Here is a 26,798-nt window from a genome sequence, read left to right on the forward strand (position 1 = left end):
CTGAACCAAGTTAATCCATTTGGTCCATAGCCCTCTACATCCCATGTACTTTTCCAAATGTCTTCTAAATGTTTTTATTAAATGTATTTTATGAATCTCTGGCTCTTTTATTGTCCCTATGTGAATGCTAAGTGTGAAGTATCTGAATCTGATAAACTACTTGTATATTAGTATATCTAGGACACTGTAAATAGTCATCACAATAGTCAATTGATTTTCAAAGTAATGTATTTAATAGTTCATAAAACATAAAATTTTAAAACTAATTTGATGCAAGCATTGTTCCTTTCCACCACACAATCATCTTGCAGTTTGTACATTTTCTTCATTACTAATTGTAGATATAAATGGATAAGGCTGATTAAACAAGCGACCAATAGTATTGGTATGTTATATCCAGTGTTTGTTTTGCAAGTGCTGCTAGTCATCCTATGCTTCTTAGCTCTAACCGAGCCACTGGTGTGGCATCTTTATTCTCATCAGATCCGACATGCAACAGTTTGTTTTGGGGCTGTACAATCCTGGCCTCGAGACACCAACTCTACCTGAACATCCCGATCCTTACACACACCGCAGACCCTTGTTCAGACATTCTTTCACTGAATATGTGACCACAGTCTCATGGTTGCGTAACCTAGAAACGCAATAAATGTGTACCATTGGATTAAAAGCAGCTCATTGACTCCACTCCCCAACATACTCTGGGACAGTCTTGGCAAACGAGTACAGTGCAGGAATTTCATGCTGCTTTGTATCTTATCACACTAACATTCGTGCAAAAAGGACAAAAGACAAAGTTATAGAATAGCTAAATTTCATAGTCGTTATTTGGACATACGTGCAATAGTGCAATTTCCTTGTGCCACTCCAAGAATGCAGACATTTGTATACTGTCCAAAGGACTTTTCGTGCAAAATGTTTACTGACGTGCTTGCTTAGCATTCCTCCTTTTATTCCTCTGTCTGGATGCGACTGCTGTATCTCTGGGTTGTAAACGTTTCTCTCCATTTTGTTGGCCGCTTCTTCCCTTTCTTCTATCCTGACGGAGCCTCTGATCCCAGTTCTGATTATTCATTGAAGATCAAGTTAATGCATGCGTCATTTGACAAAATTAGCATTTAAAATATGGACAGAGTGAATTCACCAAAAACATGGTTGTCAAATTGATTATTACACTAATCACATTCCTTAAAATTAATTTTATTGTCACAGTGAGAGCTGTATCATCTTTCAGGCAGAAAATCACAGGTTCAAGCCTGATTCACAAAGATCCAAGTGCAAAATTAAAGCTGAATTTCCAATACATTACGAAGCAGGATCTTGCACAAGGAAGGGCCAACCCAGGGCATGCTTCTAAACCTTAAGAAGTTTAAGAGGCTAGAATACATTGTATATTCAATTTAATGACCCTTCCAAAAGTGGTCAGATTTGAACTGTTTGCTGTACAGGACTCTGATGCTAAAGGAGTGCTACACTGTCAACAGTAATACATTCAAATGAACCTTTACCGTCTACTTTCTCAAGATGACATAAAAGATTGCTTGTCATAGAGTCATAGAGCATTACAGCACAAAAATAGGCCCTTTGGCCCATCTAGTCCATGCCAAACCATTAATCTACCTAGTCCTGTCGACCTTTCCCTGGACTGTAGCCCTCCATACCCTCCCATCCATGTACCTATCCAAATTTCTCTTAAGTGTTGAAATCGAACCCATATCCATCACTTTCATTGGCAGCTTGTTCCACACTCTTACCACTCTGAGTGAAGAAGTTCACCCTCATGTTCCCCTTCAATATTTCACCTTTCACCTATGACCTCTACTTGTAGGCTCACCCAACCACAGTGGAGAAAGCCTGCTTACATTTATTCTATCTATACATCTCATAATTTTGTATATTTCTATCAAGTCTCCCCCCATTGTTCAACTGACTAAGGAATAAAGTCCTAACCTGTTCAACCTTTCCCTGTACCTCAGGTCCCAGCTGAGGGAACACCTTGTCAGGCCCTGTGGGTTTATCCACACTAATTTGCCTCCAATGCCTTCCTCTCTGTAAACTTTATGGGGTTAATGACATCACTGCTGCTTTGCCTCATTTCTCTCAACTCTGTGTCCATCTTCCAAGTAAATATAGATGCAAAAATTCCACTTAAGATCTCTCCCATCTCTTTCGGCTCCACGTATAGATTACCACTCTGATCTTCCAGCGGACCAATTCTGTCCCTTGCTATCCTTTTGCTCTTAATATATTTGTAGAAGCCCTTAGAATTCTCCTTCACCTTGTCGGCTTGAGCAACCTCATGCCTTATTTAGGCCCTCCTGAAAACTTTTTAAGTTTTCTCTTGCATTTCTTATACTCCTCAAGTACCTCATTTCTTCCTACCTGCCTATAATTACTATGCTCCTCCTTCTTTTTCTTAACCATGGCCTCAATACCTCTTGAAAACCAAGGTTTCCTAAACCTGTTATTATTATTCTGACAGGAACATACAAACTCTGTACTCTCAAAATTTCACTTTTGAAGTCCTCCCAGTTACCAAGTACAGCTTTGCCAGAAAGCAGCCTGTCCCAATCCACGCTGGCCAGATCCTTTCTGATACCATCGAAATTGGCCTTTCTCCAGTTTAGAATCTCAGCCCATGGACCAGACCTATCTCTCTGCACATGGCCTTATGATCGCTGGATGCAAAATGTTCTCCTACACTAACGTCTGTACCCTGCCCTGTCTCATTCCCTAGTAGGAGATCTAGTATCACACTCTCTGTAGTTGGGACTTTTACGAACTGATTAAGGAAACTTTTCTGAACACATTTAACAAACTCTTTCCCATCCAGCCCTTTTACAGTATGGGAGGCCCAGTCAATACGTGGAAAGTTAATATCACCTACTATCATAACCTTACGTTTCTTGTAAAAGCATGTGATCTCTCTACAAATTTGCTCCTGTAATTCCTGCAGACTCTTGTGTGATCTATAATATAATCCCAATAACATGATCCTTTCCTATTCCTCAGTTCCTCCCATAAAACAATAGATGAGTTCTCCAGTTTGTCCTGTCAGAGCACTGCCATGATATTTGCCCTGACTAGTAATGCCAGACCTCCCACAGTATCATATCTAAAACAACAGTAACCTGGAACACTGAGCTAGCTGTCTGTTCTGCCCCTAATGTAATCAAGTTTCACTAATGGCTACGCTGTCATAATTCCATGCACTGATCCATGCATTAAACTCCTCTGTCTTTTCGACAATAGTCTTTGCATCGAAATATAAGCAGTTCAGAACATTAGTCCCTCCATGCTCAACCTTTTGACTCCTTTGTATGTAGGCTCAACAAAATTTTTCTTCACAACCTCTCCACTATCTATTCTGGTGCTCTATTTCCATATCCCTACAACTCTCGTTTAAACCCACCCTGTGCAGCACCAGCAAACCTTCCCACTATGATACTGGTCTTCCTCCAGTTCAGGTGCATACCATCCCTTCTTTCAGTTCCCACCCTCCCTGGATAAGAGCCCAAATGATCCAAAAATTTGAAGTCCTCCCTCCTCCACCATCTCCTTAGCCATGCTCTAGATAGTATGATCTTCCTATTTCTGGCCTCACCAGCATGGGACATGGGTAGCAAACCTGTCATCACAACCCTGGAGGTCCTGCCCTTTAACTTAACATGTAACTCATTTTCCAGAACTTCATCAACCCTCTTACCTATGCCATTGGTACCAATGGGGACTATGAACTTTGGCTGCTCTCCCTCACATTTAAGAATGCTGTGGACTTGATCCAAGATATCCCTGACCTTGGCACCCAGAAGTTAACATACCATCTGGGAATCTCATTCTCCACCACAGAATCTCCTTTCTATTCCCAGACCACTGAATTCCCTGTGTCACTACAGCTTGCTCTTCTGCAACCTTCCCTTCCCTTCTGAGCCACAGCCAGACCCAGTGCCTAAGACCTGACAGCTGTGGTTTTGCTCTGCTATCCTCATCATCCCCCCAACAGTATCAAAAGCAATATACTTGTCATTGAGAGACAATGGCCACAGTGCTACTCTGCACATGTTGTCCATCCCCTTCCCTCCTCCTGATGATCACCCAGTTACCAATGCACTGCACCTTGGGTGTAACTACCTCCCCGTATGACCTGTCTAGCAACCTCTCAGCCTCACCAATAATCTGGAGTTCATCCAGTTCCAGCTCCACCTCCTCAAAATGTCTGTTAGAAGCAGCAGCTGGATGTGCTTCTTGCAGGTGTAGTCATCAGGGATACTGGCAGTCTTCCTACCTTCCCACATAGAAAGAATAAATAACAAAAATCCACCTCTCCTTGCAGAAGTCTCCTTGATGGGCGAAAGCCTCAACTCCCCACTCTAACTCTGACCCACTCACGCAGTGGCTGCTCCACTTAAACCAAATTTCTTTTTATTGGATCTGCACTATGCATAATCTAATGTTGCTTTAGGAACTGTAGTGAGCAAAATGTGCCAACCTGCCCCTTTGTTTCTTTTAAACTCCCTCTCTCCGGCAATCCGATATCTACTCTGCAATTGTGACAGCTTGTCCCTGTGTTGAGGTTTAACAGGCAATTAATGTTACCGACCTATCTTTATTGTCAATCAACATTACTGAAAATAGATTGCCTTGTGTTACTGCTTCAGTTTTTGTGAATGTATGTTCTGGGCAAACTGGCCTTAGCATTGCTTTACACTGCAACAATGACTACACTTCAGAAGTATTTCATTGTCTCTAAAGCAATTTGGGACGTCCTGGGGTATTTGTAAGTCGTGGCAGGGCAGTGGCAAGAGACAAGAGAAAAGAGCCAGGAACATTACCTTGATTCTTTTCCCAAGTCGATCCTTCCATTTCACGGCTATGGAACCCTCCACCAGGAGTAACCTGTGCAAGAAATTTAAAATTATCCGCCTGCGTTAATGGTGACAAGCCCGGACGATTAGCGCCAGGCACATTACATTGAAACTGCCCGTTTGCTCACAGTACCTCGCCCGCTCTTCATCCTCGTAGCCCATGATAACATACTCCTCGTTCGTTCTGATTTCAGGGCAGAGACACGCTGAGCTGGTGTGAAGGGTCACTGTTTCCTTCGGGATATTCACCAGGGACGATTTCAGGACGTCTTTCACTTCCACTGTGGTGGCAACGTCGTGGCACTTACTCTTGACTTCTTTCACTTTGGCCCGAATAACTGCAAAGAGAGGCAAAGCTAGATGCAAGCGTAAACGCCCCGAACAACAATTAAAGGTCTTGGGAGTCTTGCTTTGGTGGATTGGCAAGCGGAGACGGGTCAGTTCCTCCGTTCTCCGGAGACCGGTAAAATGGTTAAGCCCACCTCAGTGCTAGTTGTCTGCGAACTCAATAGCAACTGTGTACTGGACCCCGAAATGTGCACCGACTGTAGAAAACCTAAACATCACAGCAGCTCATATTCAACCAGAATCAGTCATCATAATTCCCAATGATAAACTAACGGGTTACTTTAACAAAGATGAACTCCAAATAGTGACAGAAAACGCCCACAGATATTATTCTTCTCACGTGTCCCCGGCATATTAGTAGAAACACGACTTTGAGTGTCTAAAGTTTAATCTTCACGTTATTCTTAACAGGCAAATTCGCGAATCGACATCTTGCCTGCGTTCTTGAACGGCAGGCAACATCGTTTTGGAAAGAACGTCTCATTCGTATAATTTTGGACACTGAGCGCCCCAGGGAAACTGCCAGGCGGGGTTGGATCACCATCCCGACTGCTGTGAAGCGATTCGGAAGGCTGGCAAGACTCACCGTAATTATAGTTGTTCTTCAGGTAAACTTTCTGTGTGAGCTTCACCGCCGGGCACCTGCAACCGCCTGCAGAGGAAGCAGAGTTGCCGTGAGGTGTTTGCTGAAATAGCTGCGTGCAACCCACCCCACAAAAGCCGTCTTCTGTAGGTAAACCATTCTCTTTATCGCCAGATAACTATAGTAATTTCTCATAGTTGTCAGGGAACAGCCGCTCCTTCCACTTTACCTGGCCCGTCACTGAACTGTTCCCACATCCTATGGTCTCGCTTTCAAGAATTCTTCGTCGCATGTTCTCCATGTTTATTGCTATTTATTTATTATTGCTTTATTTTTCTCGTTGCAGTTTGTGCTTTGCACACTGGCTGAACGTCAGGTTGATGCAGTCTTGCATTTATTCTATTATGGTTATTATTCTACGAGGGATGTATTGAGTATGCCCGCAAGAAAATGCGTCTCGGGGTTGTATATGGTGACATACTTGTATTTTGATAATACATTTACTTTGAATTCCTCCCAACCATACTGCCCTGCGACCTGTGCAAAAGTCAGGAATCCCCTGCGGAACACTGGAAGGTGCAGTTTTCCTGGGGTGCTCCCTGCAGCTGATGTGTGGAGGAAGCTTAAGGTACTGAGGATATGTGACTTTCACCAAGGTTCATCATGTTGCAGGGAGCAATATAGTGGCACGGTTTTACCCGGCAGATTCATTAGCATATGGAGATTTAACAGATGAATAGTGAAGACAGTATGAAAGGCAGAAACAATAGGAGGCAGGGGACACTTAGCTTCGTTGGGCAGTGAGAGGTTAAATTGGCATCCGCTCCCATATCCAGTCTATCAATTCAATACACAATAGACAGTAGGCGCAGGAGTAGGCCATTCAGCCCTTCTAGCCAGCACCACCATTCACTGTGATCATGGCTGATCATACACAATCAGAACCCTGTTCCTGCCCTCTCCCCATATCCCTTGACCCCACTATCTATAAGAGCTCTATCTAACTCTCTCTTGAATGCATCCAGAGACTTGGCCTCCACTGCCTTCTGGGGCAGAGCATTCCACATATCCACCACTCTCTGGGTGAAAAAGTTTTTCCGCATCTCTGTTCTAAATGGCCTATCCCTTATTCTTAAACTGTGGCCCCTAGTTCTGGACTCACCCATCAGCGGGAACATGCTTCCTGCCTCCAGTGTGTCCAATCCCTTAATAATCTTATATGTTTCAATCAGATCCCCTCTCATCCTTCTAAATTCCAGTGTATACAAGCTCAGTCACTCCAATCTTTCAACATATGACAGTTCCACCATTCCGGGAATTAATCTTGTGAACCTACGCTGCACTCCCTCAATAGCAAGAATGTCCTTCCTCAAATTTGGAGACCAAACTGCACACAATACTCCAGGTGGGGTCTCACCAGGGTCCTGTACAGCTGCAGAAGGACTGCTTTACTCCTATACTCAATTCCTCTTGTTATAAAGGCCAGCATGCCATTAGCTTTCTTCACTGCCTGCTGTACCTGCATGCTTGCTTTCATTGACTGATGTACAAGAACACCTAGATCTCGTTGTACTTCCCCTTTTCCTAACTTGACTCCATTTAGATAGGAATCTGCCTTCCTGTTCTTGCCACCAAAGTGGATAACCTCACATTTATCCACATTAAACTGCATCTGCCATACATTTGCCCACTCACCCAATCTGTACAAGTCATCCTGCATTCTCATAACATCCTCCTGACATTTCACACTGCCACCCAGCTTTGTGTCATCAGCAAATTTGCTAATGTTACTTTAATCCCTTCATCTAAATCATTAATGTATATTGTAAACAGCTGCGGTCCGAGCACCGAACCTTGCGGTACCCCACTGGTATTCCTAAATATGGAACTGGTATGCCTGCCATTCCGAAAGGGACCCGTTAATTGCTACTCTTTGTTTCCTGTAGCCAGTAGCGAACTGTGACAGTACTGTACCAAAATGCCACGCGATATGGACCTGCGGTAACACACACAAAATGCTGGAGGAACTCAGCAGGCCAGGCAGCATCTATGGAAAAAAATACAGTCGACGTACTGTTTTCATAGTTGCTGCCTGGCCTGCTGAGTCCCTCCAGCATTTCATTCGTGTTGCTTGGACATTCAGCAGGTTCTGCTGTGGTATTCCGACAGCACCTCCCAAACTCGCAAGTTCTTTCATCTTCAAGCGCTGGAGCACTGGTGCATGAAAACACCACCACCTGCTGGTTCCCCCGATTTAAATCGCACCCTATCCTGACTTGGATATAGTACGCCATTCTTTCATTGTCCCTTTAAAACGTGAACTCCCTGGTCAGCCGCGTTCACCTGAAAGTTCTCCGCGATTCGAAGCAGCAAGCTTTCTCTGGAGCAGTTAGGAGTGGCATTCACGTCCGCTGGCCGGCAATCCCTTCCAAAGGGCCTCCCTCAGCACATCCCTGGGGCTGACCCAAACCTAATCTGGTGGAAGCTCCTCTGTAAATATACCTACATAAAATCTAAACCGAGGACATTCTAAAATATACTACCCTCAGCCGGCACGTTTACTACACAATTGGACAGTACGCAAACAGGTTTATCTACATTCCAAACATCCACAGAGCGGCTCCCAACCCACCCCAAATTCCCTTCCCAGAGCCAGCTTCCTTCCATTTTACGGATTGGTCCTGCCATTATCTTCCCTGACGTGCAAACACTCTCTCCTTGCCGTTGGTACTTTGCCTCCTGGGTGTGTATTGCTCCGCCACCCGATTGCTGCTCCTGCCTCTGGGGACTGCCGCTTAACTTTCGCCCCTTCACAGAGGGACTCTATGCTGTCGGCAGGCAGGCAGCCATGATTTATTGGGAGGCTAAGAATTATTGGCTGCAAAGACTGCGCCCGCAACAAAGCAGCAAAACCAAGTAGCTACGCCAGGAGTAAAGACGTCAGTAAAAAACCCTGGGCAATAAATCAGCCATTGTAGTGCTCCAACAGCTGATCTGTGTCCTGTCGAAATAAAAAGTGTATCATTTACATCGCCAGAGGCCTCCCTGACTATCCTACTGGGAATGCTTGTTTAATGCTGAAGGTCGCATCGGGGCACGGGGGAACGTTCATCTTTTAAAAGTTTCGGTAATCCTGACCTCGACTACCCTGCCTGTACCCACATCTCTCTCCCGCTTTCTCCAGCCTGTTCCGCGCAGACTTAAAAAGAACGGTGATTACTCACAGACAGCATACAGTACTTTGTTCCAATTACGGTACCTGGGAAATAAAGAACATTGCTCCCTGTCCCTCGTGTATCTCTGGTTCCGTTCTTTAGACATTTACGTTGGATTACGGTAGGTATGCTAACTAAATTCGGCGAGGTTTGGTGGCTTTGTTACGTCATGTAGCCGCTCTTTAAATCATTGCTAATCAATGACCAAAATAATCACTTCTTTAAGCAATTGTGCAGCTATTGGACGACGCTGTTCCAAGTGGGGCCGTCTTTCCAGTTTCTATGAAACACGCTGGAAAATAGGCTACTCACATCCCGACTCTTGTGCGTGTTTGGAGAGAGAAAGAGTGGGCCCTGTTCAGTTTTGACAAAGTTAAAGACTGATATATCATGTAATGATGAGAGAGGTGATGCATTTCGCCTTTTACAGCAGAGCGTTCTACTTTCTACTATAGCCAGACAAGGATGGGTGTGATTGGTATGGTGTTGATCGAGCTACCAATTTACAATCCAGTGACAATCCATGTTGTAGGTCAAGACAGCAAGAACGGCTTTAATTTAGTGCTAGTATTATAGCGCAACGGTGTTAACGTCAAAAGGTCAAAATAAGTTTTCACTTTTGATATTGGGCAGAAAATGTTGCACAACAGCTACAGGAGATATTTGTCGAACGTCCTTTGGTGTACATGGGACTTGCTACCTGACGGGCAATGAGCTCGGCCAATCGATGCTCGAAGATGGTTTGTACAGCATACAGTGTTGTAAACTCGAGAGACTCTGCAGATGCTGAAATGAATAAAAGGTCGACCTTTTGGACCGAGACGATTTTGTGTGTGTTGTTCTTGTGGTCATCTTGACTTCCTCCACCCAGGACCCCTATCCCCTGCCTCCTCGCAGTGTGTGGCCGTTCAGTGTTTAACAACAAGTAACGTTTTGCGAGCTGTTGGGTTTCTGAAACAGAATGCCCAAAAGTCGGGCAGCCGGCAGAGAAAGCGAAACATCAACTTCGCAAGACAGAGACCGAGCAATTGCTTCTGGCGGAAGGACTTGCACCTCAAACACCCTCACCCTCACCCTCTCCCTCTCCCTCTCCCTCTCCCTCTCCCTCTCCCTCTCCCTCTCCCTCTCCCTCCCTCCTCGACTGCTGCCAGACTCGATGAGTGTTTCCAGAATTTGCTGTTTTATTTCAGTAATTAACTACCTCTTGCAGTCTTACGGACTTGATTGACATTTGTCTTAAGTCATGGAATGTGATTACACTGGAAAGGTCGCAATAAGTTTCACCAGCGTGTTTCCGTTCTGAGGAGAAATTTCATAGGCTGGGGTTGCTTTCCGTATAAGTTACATTTTAAAAAAAACTTGAGGGGCATAAATAGTTTAGGTAGTAAGAAAAGTTTCAGCATTGAAAACATGTATGCATAAAACTAGAGGCTATGGATTTGGGTTAAGTATTAAATGGTTTAGAAGGGATAATGAAAATTTTCTTCACCTCCGATTAGTTGGAATCCGAAAGTCGTTACCCGAGGGGTTAGTGGAGAAAAGTATTCTCATAACATGACATAAGTATCCAGAAAATAAAGCCGGAATAGCAAACGCATACGGGGCTGCGGACCTGGCTTGAAAATGGGGATAGTTTAGACGGGTTCTTGATGCAGAGTATGGGCATGGTGACTCAAATGACCTGTTTCTATGCCGCTCGATTCTCATTCCGAATGGCAATTACCAATCGGAGGTAATTACACTTGCCTTACTGGGATTGATGCTGAATTCTACAGTGTAAACATCACTTAGTTGACTATAGCAGCAACAGAAAAAAGGCACTGGTTTATATCCCTCCAGATCATTATGGCTTATGAAGGCAATTGGCCAAGCTGGCAGAGGGGTGTTTTTACTGCAGGTGGGCCAGGTGCAAGTTCAGTTAAGTCTAAGCGTATTGTGTACGTTGTTTTGTAGTAACGTATGTAACATTTTGAAGCGACTTACCTCCTCCCAGGTTCCTGCAGTTATTATTAGAAGAATGAATTGATAGGTCTGGAGCTGTTTCTTGGGAAAAAACAAAATTAGATCAGTTATGTACTTAAATATTTTACTAAACTCCTGCCTCGCCTATATGATAAAACTAAGATCACGGCTCGCTGTGTCATTAACTATTCGCATTGCATATAATGATCGACTGATTGCTTCGCCTATTAAGTATCTGTAAGGAGCGGAACATCGACGATTTTATTTCTGTTGCTCCTTGTTAACAGTTCCAGCGATGCTCTGCCTCACAGAACATCATGTTAATGGTTACTGATTAGAAATCGATTTAATCCTCCTTAAATAATACAAGATATTTGACATGTCAATTGGGACATTTTTTACTGCCGCGTTATTTTAGTTGGGAAAGCACGCATGGATCGGGAGTAGTTTAGAACTATCATCAGACATACAATCTAGAAAATCATCATGAGAAGGTCCTATCCGTTTAGTGGATCTAGTGCTTACAAAATTAATTGCATTAACTATTTTGAAATCATTTGCCGTGGACTTCATTCTGCGTAACTCCCAAGGTACCGGGGGTTAGCTGGTGGATAATTGTGAAACTCACCAGGTGCGTCGGCTGTTACAATGGCTTCGGGGGAGATGCAAACTCCGCGGTCGTACACCGGGAACTCCTCGCAAGCCAGGTTTTCCGGCCAGGTATGGTTGTACTGTCTCATGACGGGCTCGCAGCCATCCCTCGCCCTCTCGCACACCGACTTACAGGGTTTGATGGGCTCGTGTTGAAAGTCGATGGTGCAGATCGGGGCATACATCGCGCAGAGGAAAAAGAGCAGCACGGGGCTGCAGTCGGTGCCCACCAAGCCCTCGTACTGCTCTATCGCCAACACGGCGTTATCCTGGGTGCTGTGATGCAGATGGTTCGGCATCTTCGTCATGTTCCAGGGCATTGGTTTGCACATCGGGATCCGGATGGGTTCGCAAGCAGCCGCTTGCACCACGCGAACCAGACCCGGACCCAGACTCAGATAGCTCACCCACAGAAAGACAGAACAACCTCCAAGTCGAAGCATCGTAGAAGCCGGCGCGTCTCGCTGGTTTAGGTTAGAGTTTAAGCTCGATCAGTACGGAATTTCTGTTGCCGGCGAGTTCTCAAAACGGGCTTGCGGTGCTCAGCCCTGCTGGATGGGTTCTGACGGGATTTGCTCTCACACGCTTTTCTTCCCGCGTGGGGGTCTGACCAGATTTCTTTTATTGAATCCTTGTGTGTTGCTGACCAGTGTGAGCCCTCCTTCCCCCAACCCAGCCGGTTTATGAGTGCGCTTACATCAGCAGCCAGAGAAAGCAGGCATTTTTATCACGTTTCCAACTGCGGCCATGTGACGCGATCCTACTCCCTGAAAACAGAACACCAATCAAATGTCTGCAAATTTATTCCTATAATCCTGAACAAAGTACGGGTTTTGTGGAGAACTGGGAATCGCGGCAATGATCTCTTTAGGCGCTGCGTTCATATAGTTTACGATCTAGGGTTTCTGAATTCCAACTTTTTAAATGAAAAGAAACTAATACGCAGATATTTAAAATAGCCGAGTTTAAAAATACTGAAAAACTACACAATCATGTTCGGCTTGGCAATGTTGTTGCAGCCGGGTAGAAACAAGTCTCCAATGTAGAAGTTAAACCAGAGCTGAAATTTCGGCTACTTAGACATTGAGCATCGTTGCTTTTGTTGCCTGCAAATTGCGTGTAAATGTTTTTTATTTTCATAATTAGAGCTTGGGAGATAAAGGGGGAGATTATTAACTAGGCGCCGTGAAAGTGGATTTATAGATCTAAACTGGGGTGAGTCGGTTATCAAAGATGAAATTCGATCTTAAAAGTGCCAATGGTTTAATATTTTAAGTAAATTCGCGAGGGAGTTAAAACGTGCAACGCGAAGAGTGCTCACCGCGGACCGGCGCGAACTGTGGAGTCCATCGGATTCAACCGACCGTTGAATTTCTCCTCTAACCTCGGCACTTAGCCGGAGGCTGGTGAAAAGGGGGGATAGAAGTGCCTAAATGCCTGCGAGTTCTGGTTTACCACAATCAAAGGGCAAAGTGGCTATCGTGAACAATAATAGATTTAGTTATGTTCACCTTTTCAGTATGTTTGTGATGACTTTGAAACTTTCCATGTCAATTCGTAACATGGAATGGAATTATGCTTTAATGCAAGTACTAGACTTTTTTTGCACAGCTGACCTACACAGAACCTGTATAATTATAGCATTGTAATGCTGAGAGACGGTTTACAGTCAACAAGGTATGAGTTAAAGTTCTTAAAACTTTTAGATGGAAACGCTAATAGTTCTTTCCCCGTGACATGGTCAGCGGAAATATCACAAGGGTTAGCTATCAAAGAAAGTGTTGATAACTAATTCTTGTGACATTCCTAATAATTCATATTAATTGTGTGTGTGTGTGTGTGTTACATCTCATATTGCCGAATTACTTCAAGCTTAATGTATAGGCAAGGCGTCAATGGTTTAAATCCCTACTGGACAATCTATCCACATCATAAATGCTAGTACAAAGAATTAAAGCAATAATTGCAAATATGTTCATATAGATCTGTCAAACTGATAGTGGCCCAGTTCACTTTTTACGTTTAAATATTGAAACAATTCCATTGCATATATGGAAACCAACACTTTCTCCACTGAGTCTTCCCGATATAAATTTCCAGGCAAATATAAAACAGTCATGAGCCATAGTGGATGAGAGGTGTTGTTATAACCTTCTGATTTAATAGAGTTTCTTCTTTGGTGCCCTGGGTATATACTGCATACCATGAAACAGCGAAATGAATTGAATATGCTAAAATAGAATTCCTAAATGTAAGTCATTATTAGTTGTACTTCCTTTCTGGTTAGGTAATGATCTGGTGAGAGTGTGCCTCAACCCTGTAAATATATGCTCTGCTTCTTTCTGTTTCAGCCCCTGGTACATAATGGTAAAGTTCTTTGAGAAGTCCCAGGAGATTCTGTTTTCAGTGGGCACAGCTGAAGGAGGAAATGCGTTGGTGGGAGGCACAAATGATTCCACTTAGTTGGCATGTTTTGCTTGCTTTGGATCAGCCTTCTAAATTGTAGACGCTGTGTATTAGGTGAGACACTTTTTAAAGGGAATGGATAAAGCAGAAAGGTTGTTGCCCTCTGGAGAAGCATACTTCTTTGTACATCCCAGAGGAGCACTGTTAGCAGATATGGATAGGTTTACAAGCCACACTGTCCCATTCTTCCATTCACCAACAGCTGTAAGGCATTAATTTAGAAGGATGTGGGTATTGGCATAACTCCTGTTTGGACAGTGGGTTTACCACTTATTTCAAGCAGAATAAGCAGCTTTGTCTTAATATTAAGTTTACAGAACTATTACCTAAACTTATTTCTGCCAAAAGCCTTAAATGTGATCCTGATTCAATTCCTATTTAATTCTAATTGAAATTGAGAGTTATTTAATTGTTTATTGAGATACAGCACAGAATAGGCCCTTCTGGCGCCTTGGAGCCCCGCCACCCAGCAGCTCCCTAATTGAATCTAAGCGTAATCACAAGAAGTTTACAAAGACCAATTATCCTACCAACTAGTATGTCTTTGGACTGTGGGAGGAAACCAGAGCACCCAGAGGAAACCCACATTTATTTTACTTATAAACAATAGTACAAGTCTTAGAAGCAGAGAGTTGCCATGTAAAATCCTGAAGGTCCTCCAGACAGTTAAGTTCTTGTTTCATGAAATGTTTTGTTAACAGTGTTTTCTACAAAATACTGCAAGATTAGGCTGATAAAGTGGCCTTCATTTTTCTCAATTATTTTCTTCATTCATATCAGCTTCTTTTTCACTTTGCTCATTAGTCTTTCTTCTTGTACCTTCCCCTTTTTGTGGGCGCATTGTGAAAGAGATGTTAGTTCTGCGAGATGGTATGTGCCACCATTTTACATGGCATATGAGTGAATGTCCGCAGTATTCAGTAGTCCCAACGACTAACATAATCTTGGTTATTTCTAGTTCATCAATATACCTTAGTTATAGAAATTGTTTAGAAAAAGAAACAATTTTGAAACCTAGCAAAATTAATGTTGATATTCTTTAAGTAGTTCTATGTGGTACACCTGGATTTAACAAAAATCAGATCAAAGTTTTCCAATCTTATTTCACTGGGGAGGTGAAAAAAATCAATGAAAAATTCAACTATATTTCATTGACTCAAATTAGTTTCAAATCATGAGTGAAAATGAAACCATAAGTTGCCTAGTGAACTATACATTTCCTGCTCACACCATTATTTGAAGCAAGATAGATATGACTGAACAGATTATGGGCAACAAGGAAGGGTTCAAGAAGGTGAAGAGCAGATTTTTTGTAGTAAGTTCAGTTTTTGGTAGCTTCCAGTATATGTCAATATGGAAACATTAAGACTCCAACATATTGAGAATATGGGAATGTGGAGAAATTGGATGTGCAGCAGAACTAATTTAAGGTCTAGAGAAAAGGAAATATTTCAGATACATGAGTAAGGCTACTGATAGAAATATTATGGAAATTTGGATTGTTGGACAAGGCAAACTCAAAACATTATGAAAATATATTAGAGACTTGAATGGGGTAAAACATCGGTTTTGCAACTAAAGCTGATTCTGATAGATGAGAAAATGAGAAAAGAGCTATCCATGGCCTCCTCTACTGTCAAGATGAATCCACACCCAGGTTGGAGGTACAACACCTTATATACCGGCTGGGTAGCTTCCAACCTGATGGCATGAACATTGACTTCTCTAACGTCCGTTAATGCCCCTCCTCCCCTTCTTACCCCATCCCTGATATATTTAGTTGTTTGTTTTCTTTTCTCTCTCTCTGCCCATCACCCTGCCTGTTTTCCATCTCCCTCTGGTGCTTCCCACCTTGCCCTTTCTTTCTCCTGAGGCCTCCTGTCCCATGATCCTTCCCCTTCTCCAGCTCTATATCACTTTCGCCAATCACTTTTCCAGCTCTTAGCTTCATCCCACCCCCTCCGGTCTTCTCCTATCAATTTGCATTTCCCCCTTCCCCCACTACTTTCAAATCTCTTGGTCTCTCTCCTTTCAGTTAGTCCTGACGAAGGGTCTCGGCCCGAAACGTCGACAGTGCTTCTTCCTATAGATGCTGCCTGGCCTGCTGTGTTCCACCAGCATTTTCTGTATGTTGTTTGAATTTACAGCATCTGCAGATTTCCTCATGTTTGCCTATCATTTAGGTACAGGTCTGATTTTGTGGCAACAAAGTATTAGCAGATACTCAGATTTTACCCTTTGAAATAGTCTGCCTCTAATGCAGTGAAATGCCACCATGTTTATTTAATATGAAGAATAGTAATGGATCACAAATACTGATTTCAACATACATTGAGAAAAACCTTGTCAGGGTCCTTCTATAGAAAAAAAACAATTTCAGAAATTTAAATATGTATGTGCTCAACATCTCGAATCGTTTGTGGTTTTGCAAATTAGTCACTTCATATTAAATCCATCCAAACAATTTTAGAACAGGAATCTTTATTGCTAGGGAACTATGGGCATCAAGTTGCTACCATGAATACATTTATAGTTCAGGTTGTGAGAGACGATGTATTGGTAATCAAATTCATGCAACCACTGAATATAGTGCATTGATTCACGAGAAGAGTAGTGTTAGTGACTATTTTGTCACTGTCTTAACAATATAGAAAGTTAAATTTTGATTTAAAACCTGTATACCAAATGGATCTTTGTGCTCCAGCTTGCTTATCTTTTGCTATATACAGGTGAAGGTACATTCAGCAGCAGTGAATATTTCCTTCTGTACTATTTAAAAGGGTTATTACCTATTTTGGAGTTAATTGCTGATTCATTTCTTTTAGCTGCTGCTATGAGTTTAGAGAACTCATCACTATCAATACTGAAAGGGCCAGTCTTGTGTTGCAGGGAGATGTCTGCCATGTACCGAAGGTCTTTATCCTATTTGTGCAAATTAGCTGAGCCCAGTAGACATTCCCTTGGAGTGCCCTGTACCTGGTGGTTAAGCAGATGGCACACAGGGCTAGCCTGCCCTGTGATGAAGAGGGAGAGGAAGCCATATCTATCCAGTGTCACAGGACAATTCGTCTGGCCAAATCTCAGCAAGGAAGTTCATGTGAAGCATCCAAACTTCAGCGAAGCCATAACTCTGAGCAGGTCAAGGAATGCTTTGGCAGAGCCTGTCCACATCACCATAGCCGTGAACTATGGTGATGATCTTTCGGGTCAGAGCTAAAGATATTTGCAATAGTTCACGGTTCATCGGTACTCTGATGGGTTCACTTTCCAGAGCGTGGAGTAAAATTCACTACCTGTTGCAAGAAACCAGCAGGACAATAGCATATGCAGCTTCATGGCATGCAGAGGGTATCTCATGGTGCAGTGTGCCAATGCCTACACACTGATCACTTTGCAAGTCTTACACGTGAGCTTAGATATACACTTTGTGCAGGAGGAATTCCACTCTGTCAGTGGTCACCGTTGTGCATAAATGGTGAACGATTCAGATCACTGGACAATTCAGTCTATATGCAACAGCCAAACCATCACTATGCCTCTATTCTATGGCTGTCCACTGTACCGTCTGTTATTGTGTAAGTTTAACAAACCATTGGGTGAGTACTGGTAAACGATGGCTATCCACAGTTGAGATAATATAGTAGGCATAGTGTATGTGACATGTACCATTTTGGAACTTAAATGACAAGAATGTTGCTTATCGCTTCTTAGCCTGTGTCTTAATGAAGTCTAGGACTTGCTGTTTGCAGTATAGTCTACTTGACTTGCTGGGGAAGTGTTAATGGAAATAAGCATTGTGCAAACATGCTCACTTCTGATGTCCTGATAGAAAGGCATTGAAACAGCTGTAAATTGTTGGATTGAGAACACTGCACAGATGAACTCCTGCAATGGTATCCTGGGGCTGGGCTGGTTAACCTCCAGCAACCACAACATCACCCTTTCAGTGAGGTTTGATTTCAGGCAATGAAGTGTTTTCCATCTCATGCCCATTGGGATCAATCCTAATAGATCTCCTTCAAGCACACTAACTCAAAAACTGCTTTGATGTAAAGAAGAGTCACACTTGCATCAACTGTGGAATTCATTCCCCCTGGTTGTGATGAAATCTGGAACCAAGTGCTCCTGGTGAAATCCAAATTGTGCATCAGTAAATAGATTATTGGTGTGTAAGTACTGCTTGATAGCATATTGGAAGACAGATTCCACCATTTTGCTGATGGCACAGAGGAGACTGATTGGGTGATAATTAGATAGGTTGGATTTGTCCTGCTTTTGTGACCTGGCTACACTTGGGATATTTTCCACAAGGTTGGGCAGATGGCCATGTTGTACTAATACTGGAATAACTTGGCTATAGGCACAATTTTTCCAGAGTCCAGGACTTAATTGTTTATCTTCAGCAATCCTGGTCTGAGTCTTGCTGTTATTACACACCTTTCTCTTGTTGGCAATGCTAAAAGAAAAGTCAACATAGAATAAGCATTCTAAATAAAACATGCACATCAAAGCACATGAACTATCATATAAATATCAATTAATAACTCCTTTCCAATATTTACTTGCCCTGGTGTTCCTTTACCAATGTAAAGGTAACTTTTCATCATGGCTGATGAAAGAAAGATGTGTGACTTTTAATGGAGAAGACTGCAAGTGGCTTGGGTAGATAGATTTCAGCAACACTGGATCTTAAAGGACCAGCCTTGCACTGCAGTTTCATAGCACAAGGAGTAGTTGTGATCTGGGCTGGCTAGTTGTTTGGGAAATGCAAGGAAACTGGCAGAGTGGACTGGTGGGATCATGAATGTTCCCATTGTCTGAGAGGGTAGCAGATTTATACTGTCAGTATTGAAGCACAGACTGTGACCGTCTCCAAGTCTTATTGAATACTTGTACTCAGAACCATGATGGCAGAGACTGTCAGTCAGTGCAGCACTCAGAAGTTAATTGGATTCTACTTGTTTCAGCATTTGAGTTGGGCCAATAAGCTTGCTCATAAAATTGTCCACAGCTTCCATTGCTGGAAAAAATGGCCTAAACTTTGCATAGTAACATCAACAGATCCCATTTAACTACCTTCAGTTTTTCCACTGTTTCTCTATGTAGTCTGACAACGAACTGGCTATGGAGTGCTGTTCAGGACATAAAGCCTACCCATGAAGAGGGATCAGCTCCACCAGGTTCAGCAGCACAGAAACACCATCTCTTTGAGTGGTTTATTTAAATATTCTCTCTTTCCTCCCAATAATTTTAACACAGGTTGGTACTGTGAACAGTTCTTTAAAAATACTTATTAAATGTTAGAACTATTCAGTGATGTTCATAATTATTGGTGATGTTATGGATAGCTTTGAGAATACCTAAAGCCAAAAGTCTGGGATGGTTGGTGAGGTGGGAATCCTTAGACACCTGTCAAACTCGAAGTTATTTGTGGGCAGGTGCTGTTTTGGCTCTCCATCTGGCAGACTGCCTCATTGGCAGGCCTCACCAACAGGCACCGAGACCTTGCTTGGCTGGCGGTGAGAGGGACCCTCCCAGTCAGATCTTTCCTGCATACCCAGAGCATCACTCCCTCAGCACGCTGCCTGCGGGGAGACTGAAGTGGGGAAGGGGCAGTAGCTCATCTCTTTGTGGTCCGTGGGTTTGTGAAGAGGGAGGGCCCGGAGAAAGATGAAAGATCCTGAGTGCGTTTCATCCAGAGCTGCTGCGTGACAGTGGACTCTCTGAGCTACAGGCTCAGACACACAGAGACAAACATCAAGAGCTGCTGGCAGATCCGCAACTGGGTAAAAGACGCTGTTTGGTCTGCCCGAAACTTGTTAGTCTACCAGCACATCAAGATGTCCGTGGAAGAATGCTGCCAACTAGTTCTTTCCGGGCTGCAGAAGTATATGCAGAGGGAGTCACTGAAGCTCAGTGCAACCAATGCAAGGTCTTGTTGGGACGGACCACAGTGTAGGGTTCTTCTACTTGTGAGGGGAGGAAGCCCTTCAATTATTGTAGTAGTTAGTATATCTCGCCAGAGTGCCACATGAATGGCATCAGTGCTGACAATGTGCATGAATGCAGAAGGCCAGTCAGGAAAACTGACCATAAATGTGAAGAATGAAAGAGCACCAGATGGTTTATTCTTGTATATAATTATTTTATTATGAATAAAGTTTATTTTGTTAAAAAATCTGATGATATTTATGTTGAGGAAGTTTTTGTCAATAAAAAGCACCAATGCAAACGAGGAACTGGCTCCGCCCTCTATTATTACTGGACAATGTATCTGAAGTCACTGGAATACATAATGTCAAGAGTCACTCGCCACTGGCTGAAAATCTCGGCCAGTGGGATTCTAGATCAGCTCGACACTATGTGCAAGGTTGGTACTGAATTTGTTTCTCCTTTTTGCCAGTCTTTATGTAATTGTGGTGAACTATGTGCCTGTCTGGACATGCCCCCTGCTGACTGCTCCTGTGGCTCCTCCCACAGGCCCCTGTATAAAGGCGATCTGAGGCCTGACGCTCGGCCTCAGTCTCCAGGTCATAGTATGATGGACACTCACTCCTGGTTCCTTCTTCCAGTCAATAAAAGCCGATATCTCGCCTTATGTCTCAGTGTGAGTTATTGATGGTGCATCAGTAATATCAAAAATCAGTTTCCCTAAATTGCACTGCAGTTTTGTTAGCAACCAACCAGTGGTTCTGCAGTTGTTTACTTCCAGTGTAGTGGGCTACAACTGGAAGATTCAATCACCATGAGCCATTATGGAATCAGTTATAAATGCTGCTCAACTTCCTGTTGAGCAACTTGGTTACCATTTCGGGTGTAGTGCTGTTAGAAAGCTACTCTTTAAGACCTCCCAATTATTATTCCTTAATAAACTCACCCAGGATAGTACAGGTAGAAGGATTTCATGAAGATGTAAATCCTTTCTCCTTGCCTTTCCTCAATTCTAGAATGTGATAAATTCAAAAGCAATTTAGCTCCTTCCACAGATTCTTGAAAAGCTACAACACAACTCCTTCCTTCTGAGAACTGATGTGGCTTTCCAAGGGTACTTACGGTCGTAAAGCCAAGGAGAGAAATAAAACAAGAAGGAAAGGTGCAACTATAAAGGGTAATACTGCTAAGGACTGAAAACCTGTTAATTTACCCTTGAATGTTACTCTTGCTATGGTATTGCCATTCCTGTATCATCTCCTCAAATAAAGAATTTAGTGACTCGGGTTTGGAGTTATAGGATGGGAACTTAAAGGTGCCATGAGATATTCCCCTTTCTTAATGTTGACATAAAGGATTGATGCAAATGTCACACATGAAGAGTTAATTTGTCATGTTAATGTGTACCTTTAGTAAAGGTTTTGATGTATTATGCTAAGATAACATCATCTAAATAATAACGAAGATCACTTTCCAACAACTGCCAGACAAGATTTATTATTTTATAAATGTTCCAGGAAGAAAGTGGTAACACATTTCTAAATAGTGCAGTGTCCTTCTGAAAAACAAAAAATGTATTCTTTTAAAATTCTGCATCTTTACGTATTGTATATCTTTTTGGATTCACGATTTAACTGGCACTGTACTAAACAATCATCTCTTATTCTTTCATTTGAAACTGTTTATACTTGCTCTTTGTACTTGAGTAAGTTATTCCATTGGAATGGAATCTGTTTGGTAAACACAGTCTTCCTCCTCTCCCTGTTGTATCATTAATAAAGTCAATTGCCAATAAGATAATACTTTGCACATGTAATAACAGAACATGAAATTAGTATTTTTTGAACCAGCTCAACAGAATTATTGAGGATAATCTATAACATGCAAATTAAGTAATTCTAATCATACTAGCAGTGGGGGATTTGAATTTTTGCCCGCTGATGGGCTTTAAACACGGAGTGTACTAAAATTTGATGTTTGCAACTCACCTTTAGAGCACCCATCTTCATAATACCTGATGAAGTACAAGTGCCAATCAGATGTTCAGAGAACACTCACTGGTTGCTTCAGGGCAGCCTCTAGCTGTTTTTCTAGCAATCTCCCTTGGAAAATGCTGTGGTAAAAAATAAGCGCTTGGAACAGGTTTGAGCAAAGCCAATTATGGTCTTTGGGGTTTGGAGACCATTCTCCCCAACTTTACATCTGCTCTGCATTTAGAAGCTTACTTCTGAAGTAATTAAGAAAAAAACACTTCTTAGGTTGGATATAGTATGCCTATATATGTGTGGCATATGTCAGTTGCTGTTTGCAGCTCAGCAACTTAATTTTAAGAGAGGATCTTCACCCAGATCACATGAGTATTTGGCATCATAGCAAAGCTTTTGAAATCTGAACTGGTATCTTCATTGGGCATACAATGAATACGTGCATGCTGCCATTCTGGTTAGACATTTAGACAGTTAATTCCTCTTGGTAACAAGTTAATTGTTCACAAGCATTTCTCAAGAAAGCTTAAAAAAACACTATTGATTTGAAATTGAAGAAGCTAAATGTGAACAAAATATATCAGTTTAGTCGGTCTCAGTAGGAAATGCATATTGGCTGAGTGATTAGCTAATGTGCTGCGAGGTTAGTTAATTTCAATGTAACTAGAAAGCCTCCAGAGTAGAATGGAGCTAAGAATGAGACTCACCATAAACTCTCCTAAACCAGAACCAATTCTATATATGTTTTATGATATGCAATTTCTATCTTTCACCTGAAATATCAATACATAAAAGATAATCACTTTTAAATCTCTAGATATAAAATAGTGTCATGTCTATAGGCAAGGTGTCAATTTGTCTTCCCTGCCAAGTTACACGGGTGGACAATTGACCTCTGGTTACCATATAACAACAAAGACAAGGAAGGGATTTTGATGTCTCTGTGAGCCATGAGTTATTGCACAAGATCAATACTGAGGGGCAGATAACTCTACATGAGTCAAATAATTTCAGACTCATTTTAGCAGTTTATTTTCTGACAAATTTTCCTGTGCTTAGCTGTGCCAAACATATCCACGAATAAGTGCCCACCAAGACCTTATGAGCTGAGGCAGCCTGAAAATACATTTGTAGTTTATCCTGATGAAGGGTCTCAGGCCAAAACATCAACCAAAATCTTTTTCTTAGATGCTGCCTGGCTTGCTGGACTCCTCCAGCATTGTGTGTATGTTGCTTGCAAGTTTTAGAACACTCTTTAGAACAAAGATCAAACTTCCTTTCTTGCATTCCATCCCAGATTGATTGATCTTTATCCTACTCATAAAGAGAGTAAAAACTACTTATTTTTATGAATAAATTCCTGGGCTATCAACTGGGTACAGGTGTCAATTTTAACTGACGTTTTAATGATGAACTCTGCCATCCTCATCAGGGATGATGCCTAGGCACGTCTAGTCCAGTTTCTTTTTACTCATTCTGCAATTGCAACCTCTCCTCTCTGAAAACATCTTTTTGAAGCTATCAGAGCAAATACAATGGAATCATGTCATTTCAAAGGACTCAGCCCATTGTGACTGGAAAAAGTGCCATCAGACTTCGCTAGCTTGCAATCAATGGCCTTTTCGGTTAAGTCACACCCAGCATTCACTGTGTACTTTTTAAGTGAAGAAGGTTGCTATCTCCATTGCCATTTTAAGTCATAAGTTCCAAATCTCCACTACTCTTCAGGTGAAAGAAATGTTACTCAATTTCCTACTAATAATTCTATGTATTTTTTTAAATGTTTTTTGATCTCTAAAAGGGAAATCTTCAAAGAAGTGATTGTAATAAAGGGAATTCAGACAAAACTATGAAAAATTCCTCTTCAATTCCCTCAGGCAATTCAGCACATTGTTGGAGACACTACACATCCATGACTCATTTTAACAATCCCGACAAGTTAATATTTACTCCCTATGTTTGGAACTTCAGTGTATTTCCAATTCAAGAACTTGTTCTTGAAAAATCACGATTCCATTCTCATCACATCTTCTTGCTAACTAAAGAACATCAGAAACTTTGATAAAGCACCTTCTTTAAAAAAGGAGGGCAAACAGAAAACCATCTGCTAGAAATCATCATCAATGTAAGATCAAATCTTTAACTTAAATAGCAAAATCAGTAAAATGTTTACTTTACTCTCAGGCATTTCAGGAATGTTATTATTTTAGGGATCACATTCCAAAAGTTAGTTTGAATTTTTATGCCATCTGAAAGCTAGCTCTATGCACACTGGAATGTGGGGTGCATCGAACAGCTTAGTCAAAGGTACAGGTACTGGATACCTAATCTGTGAAGGGGGAGCCAAGTGCTATTGGATCAATATTTGTTTACTGGCTGAGTCTCAGAGTGTGTCACTTTTATTTTTTTTCAATTGCTTGGTATATATTAGAGACATTTTTGAATACAAAAATTGTGGTGAAACAGATTAGCTGGATGCCTACATGAGTCTCACAACACATTATCTTTCAAAATAGTCACCTTTAAGAAGATGGCTGTATCCCTCCTCCCTGTCTCTCTCCCATCTGCCTCTTGTCCCCACTCTGACTTTTTACAAGCCTATCATTTCCAACTGTGTCCCCTCCTTCTTCTCTTTCTCCTCTGGTCTACCCTCCTCTCATATCAGATACCTTCTTCTTCAGCCCTTGACCTTTCCCATGCACTCAGCTTCACCTATCCCTTCTAGCTATCCTCCTTTCCCTCCCCTATCTCTTTATTCAGACTTCTTCCCCTTCCTTCTCAGTCCTGAGGAAGGGTCTTGGCCCAGAACATTGACTGTTTTTTTCATTTCCATAGATGCTGCCTGACCTGCTAAGTTCCTCCAGCATTTTATGTGCTTTGTTTGGATTTCCAGCATCTGTAGACTTTCTTGCGTTTACCGTTAAGAAATGTTAAGAATGAACAGCCTGAAATATCACTCAATCTTTGATTGATAAAGGCATCAAATAAAATGAGGGACAGTGAACAATTTGTCTTATTTCTTCTCATGCAAATTAATTATCAATATTTCATTTCTTCTTGGAGTATTGACAAATAATAATTGGTTTATTATTGTCACATGTACCCAGAGACAGTAAAAAAACTTTGCATGCCATCCAGACAGATCATTCCATACATAAGTATGCTGATGTAGTACTAAAGGGAAACAATAACAGAATGCAGAATATAGTGTTACGGTTACATCCTTGTGACACTAATCCTCCAGATGTTTCTAATTAACCTACAGGCCGCACTTTCCCATTAACCTTGCCATCTATATCTCTGCAGCACAGTATCCCTTTGGCAGTTTTGTGGCTTATTCCTCCTAGGATTTCAGATTGTTAACAGTGGGTTGCCTCTTAAGTGCCCTTAGCTAGCTGAGTGAGACAGGTCCTGGCTATACTAGGTTTCCCCTCATGTTAGTGAGTGGCCAACTCAGACATCCACATCCATCACTGCCCTGGTGATGAAACTCCATTTCCCATTTAAATAAGGTAGGGGCAAATAAATATGATGACCGGTCTTAATATGAACTTGAATTTGTCACTTTGAGATTCTGAGTAATGTATATGGTGGAAACGAACTGAATTCACAACCACAGTTATTGAGTTGGAGTTCACGTTAAGAGGCTGGTCAGACGTGATGATGTAATTACGTGAAGTTCTGATACCTTGCTTAGTGTTCGGTGTTTGGAGGACAATAAATGAGTTGCTACAGTTTTTCTTAAACATAAAGTGCCTCACATCGTTTCATTTGTGAAAACCTACAGGACAATGCGGGGGAAGCTCTTGCTTTTTTCTACATATTTTTTGCCATAACTTTTGGTACTATACTTTGGACCATAAGAATTCTCAGAATGGTGTTCTTTAAAAAATACTCTAATTAGACTAAAAGTCCATCAGTCAAAATGGTGATGTCATTTCAATTTTATTTAATTATGATTTTTAATTAAAATAATAAAAATAAATTGTTGGCCCCCAAAATTGCACCATTATGTTTATGCTAGTAGATTTTCCCAAGTTTGAGATACTAAAGTAAAGGGAATGTCAAGCAAAACCATTTTAATAATGTTTAATGATGTTTATAAAAGTTCCAGAAGTAGAAAGATGGAGGGACTTCTACTGGAGATCCCAGAAGAGATTAGTGTATTGCTGGATGAATTCTCACCATTAGGATTATGAAATGAAGTCTGATGCAAGCAGAGCAAGGAGAATGTATTGAAATGAATGGCAGGAGAAGATGTGCAAATGAAAGATGAAAATGTTGTACTGTAGATGAAAAGGTTTGAAAATAAAGAAGAGGATCCCATTCGATGTCCAAGCCTTGGGAAGGATATGATGATGAAAGCGTGGATGAGAATGTGGACTGGAATATTTTGACTTAGTATACATTCCATGACATTGCATATATAAAAAATAAATAGTTTGGAGAAGTTTTATTTATTTGTTTAGTGATACAGCACAGAGAAGGCCAATTCTGAATTTTGCAGAAGTACATCCTTTACTTAGTATAAGATAGCAACCTGCACTTCAGCTGCAACAGTTTGATTAGTAAATATTAAAATCTGAACCCCATAGCTATATTTTTATAAATAAAATCATAGTTTAATGACTTATCTTGATCTTTATCACTTCTTTATGTGTTAGCAGAAGTTTTTGCAGATACCACCAGGGCACACTTCAGTAAAGTTAGGTTTTGTCACTTAAATTGAATCTTTTGCGTTCTCAAGTCATTCCAAGGGACCACATTTGCGATGTAGCACATTTGGGAAACT

General features: G+C 41.7%; 1 protein-coding gene across 2 annotated transcripts; it reads right to left on the minus strand.

The window, feature by feature from the left end:
* Positions 1–210: 210 nt before the first annotated feature.
* On the minus strand, positions 211–12,327 carry frzb (frizzled related protein). 2 transcript variants are annotated; one of them, XM_059966807.1, is made up of 6 exons: positions 11,602–12,327; positions 10,995–11,048; positions 5,800–5,865; positions 4,999–5,203; positions 4,833–4,896; positions 211–1,063 (listed from the first exon to the last, which is right to left on the minus strand). In XM_059966807.1, the coding sequence occupies exons 1-6, from the start codon at positions 12,065–12,067 to the stop codon at positions 920–922; spliced, it is 999 nt and encodes a 332-aa protein (XP_059822790.1). In that variant the 5' UTR covers positions 12,068–12,327; the 3' UTR covers positions 211–919. The 2 variants fall into 2 exon arrangements, with proteins under 2 accessions (XP_059822790.1, XP_059822788.1); XM_059966805.1 differs by having other exon boundaries at positions 10,995–11,054.
* Positions 12,328–26,798: the final 14,471 nt, after the last annotated feature.

Source organism: Hypanus sabinus, chromosome 4 (assembly GCF_030144855.1).
Source record: "Hypanus sabinus isolate sHypSab1 chromosome 4, sHypSab1.hap1, whole genome shotgun sequence".
NCBI lineage: Eukaryota > Metazoa > Chordata > Chondrichthyes > Myliobatiformes > Dasyatidae > Hypanus > Hypanus sabinus.

Bases quoted from the DNA above. Each gene is read 5' to 3' on its own strand.
- frzb (XM_059966805.1), bottom strand. From the start codon at position 12,067: ATGCTTCGACTTGGAGGTTGTTCTGTCTTTCTGTGGGTGAGCTATCTG. The intron at 11,055-11,601 runs GTGAGTTTCACA...TTTTTTCCCAAG, and splicing joins TGTAACAGCCGACGCACCTG to AAACAGCTCCAGACCTATCA. The intron at 5,866-10,994 runs GTAAGTCGCTTC...CTTCCTCTGCAG, and splicing joins CTGCAGGAACCTGGGAGGAG to GCGGTTGCAGGTGCCCGGCG.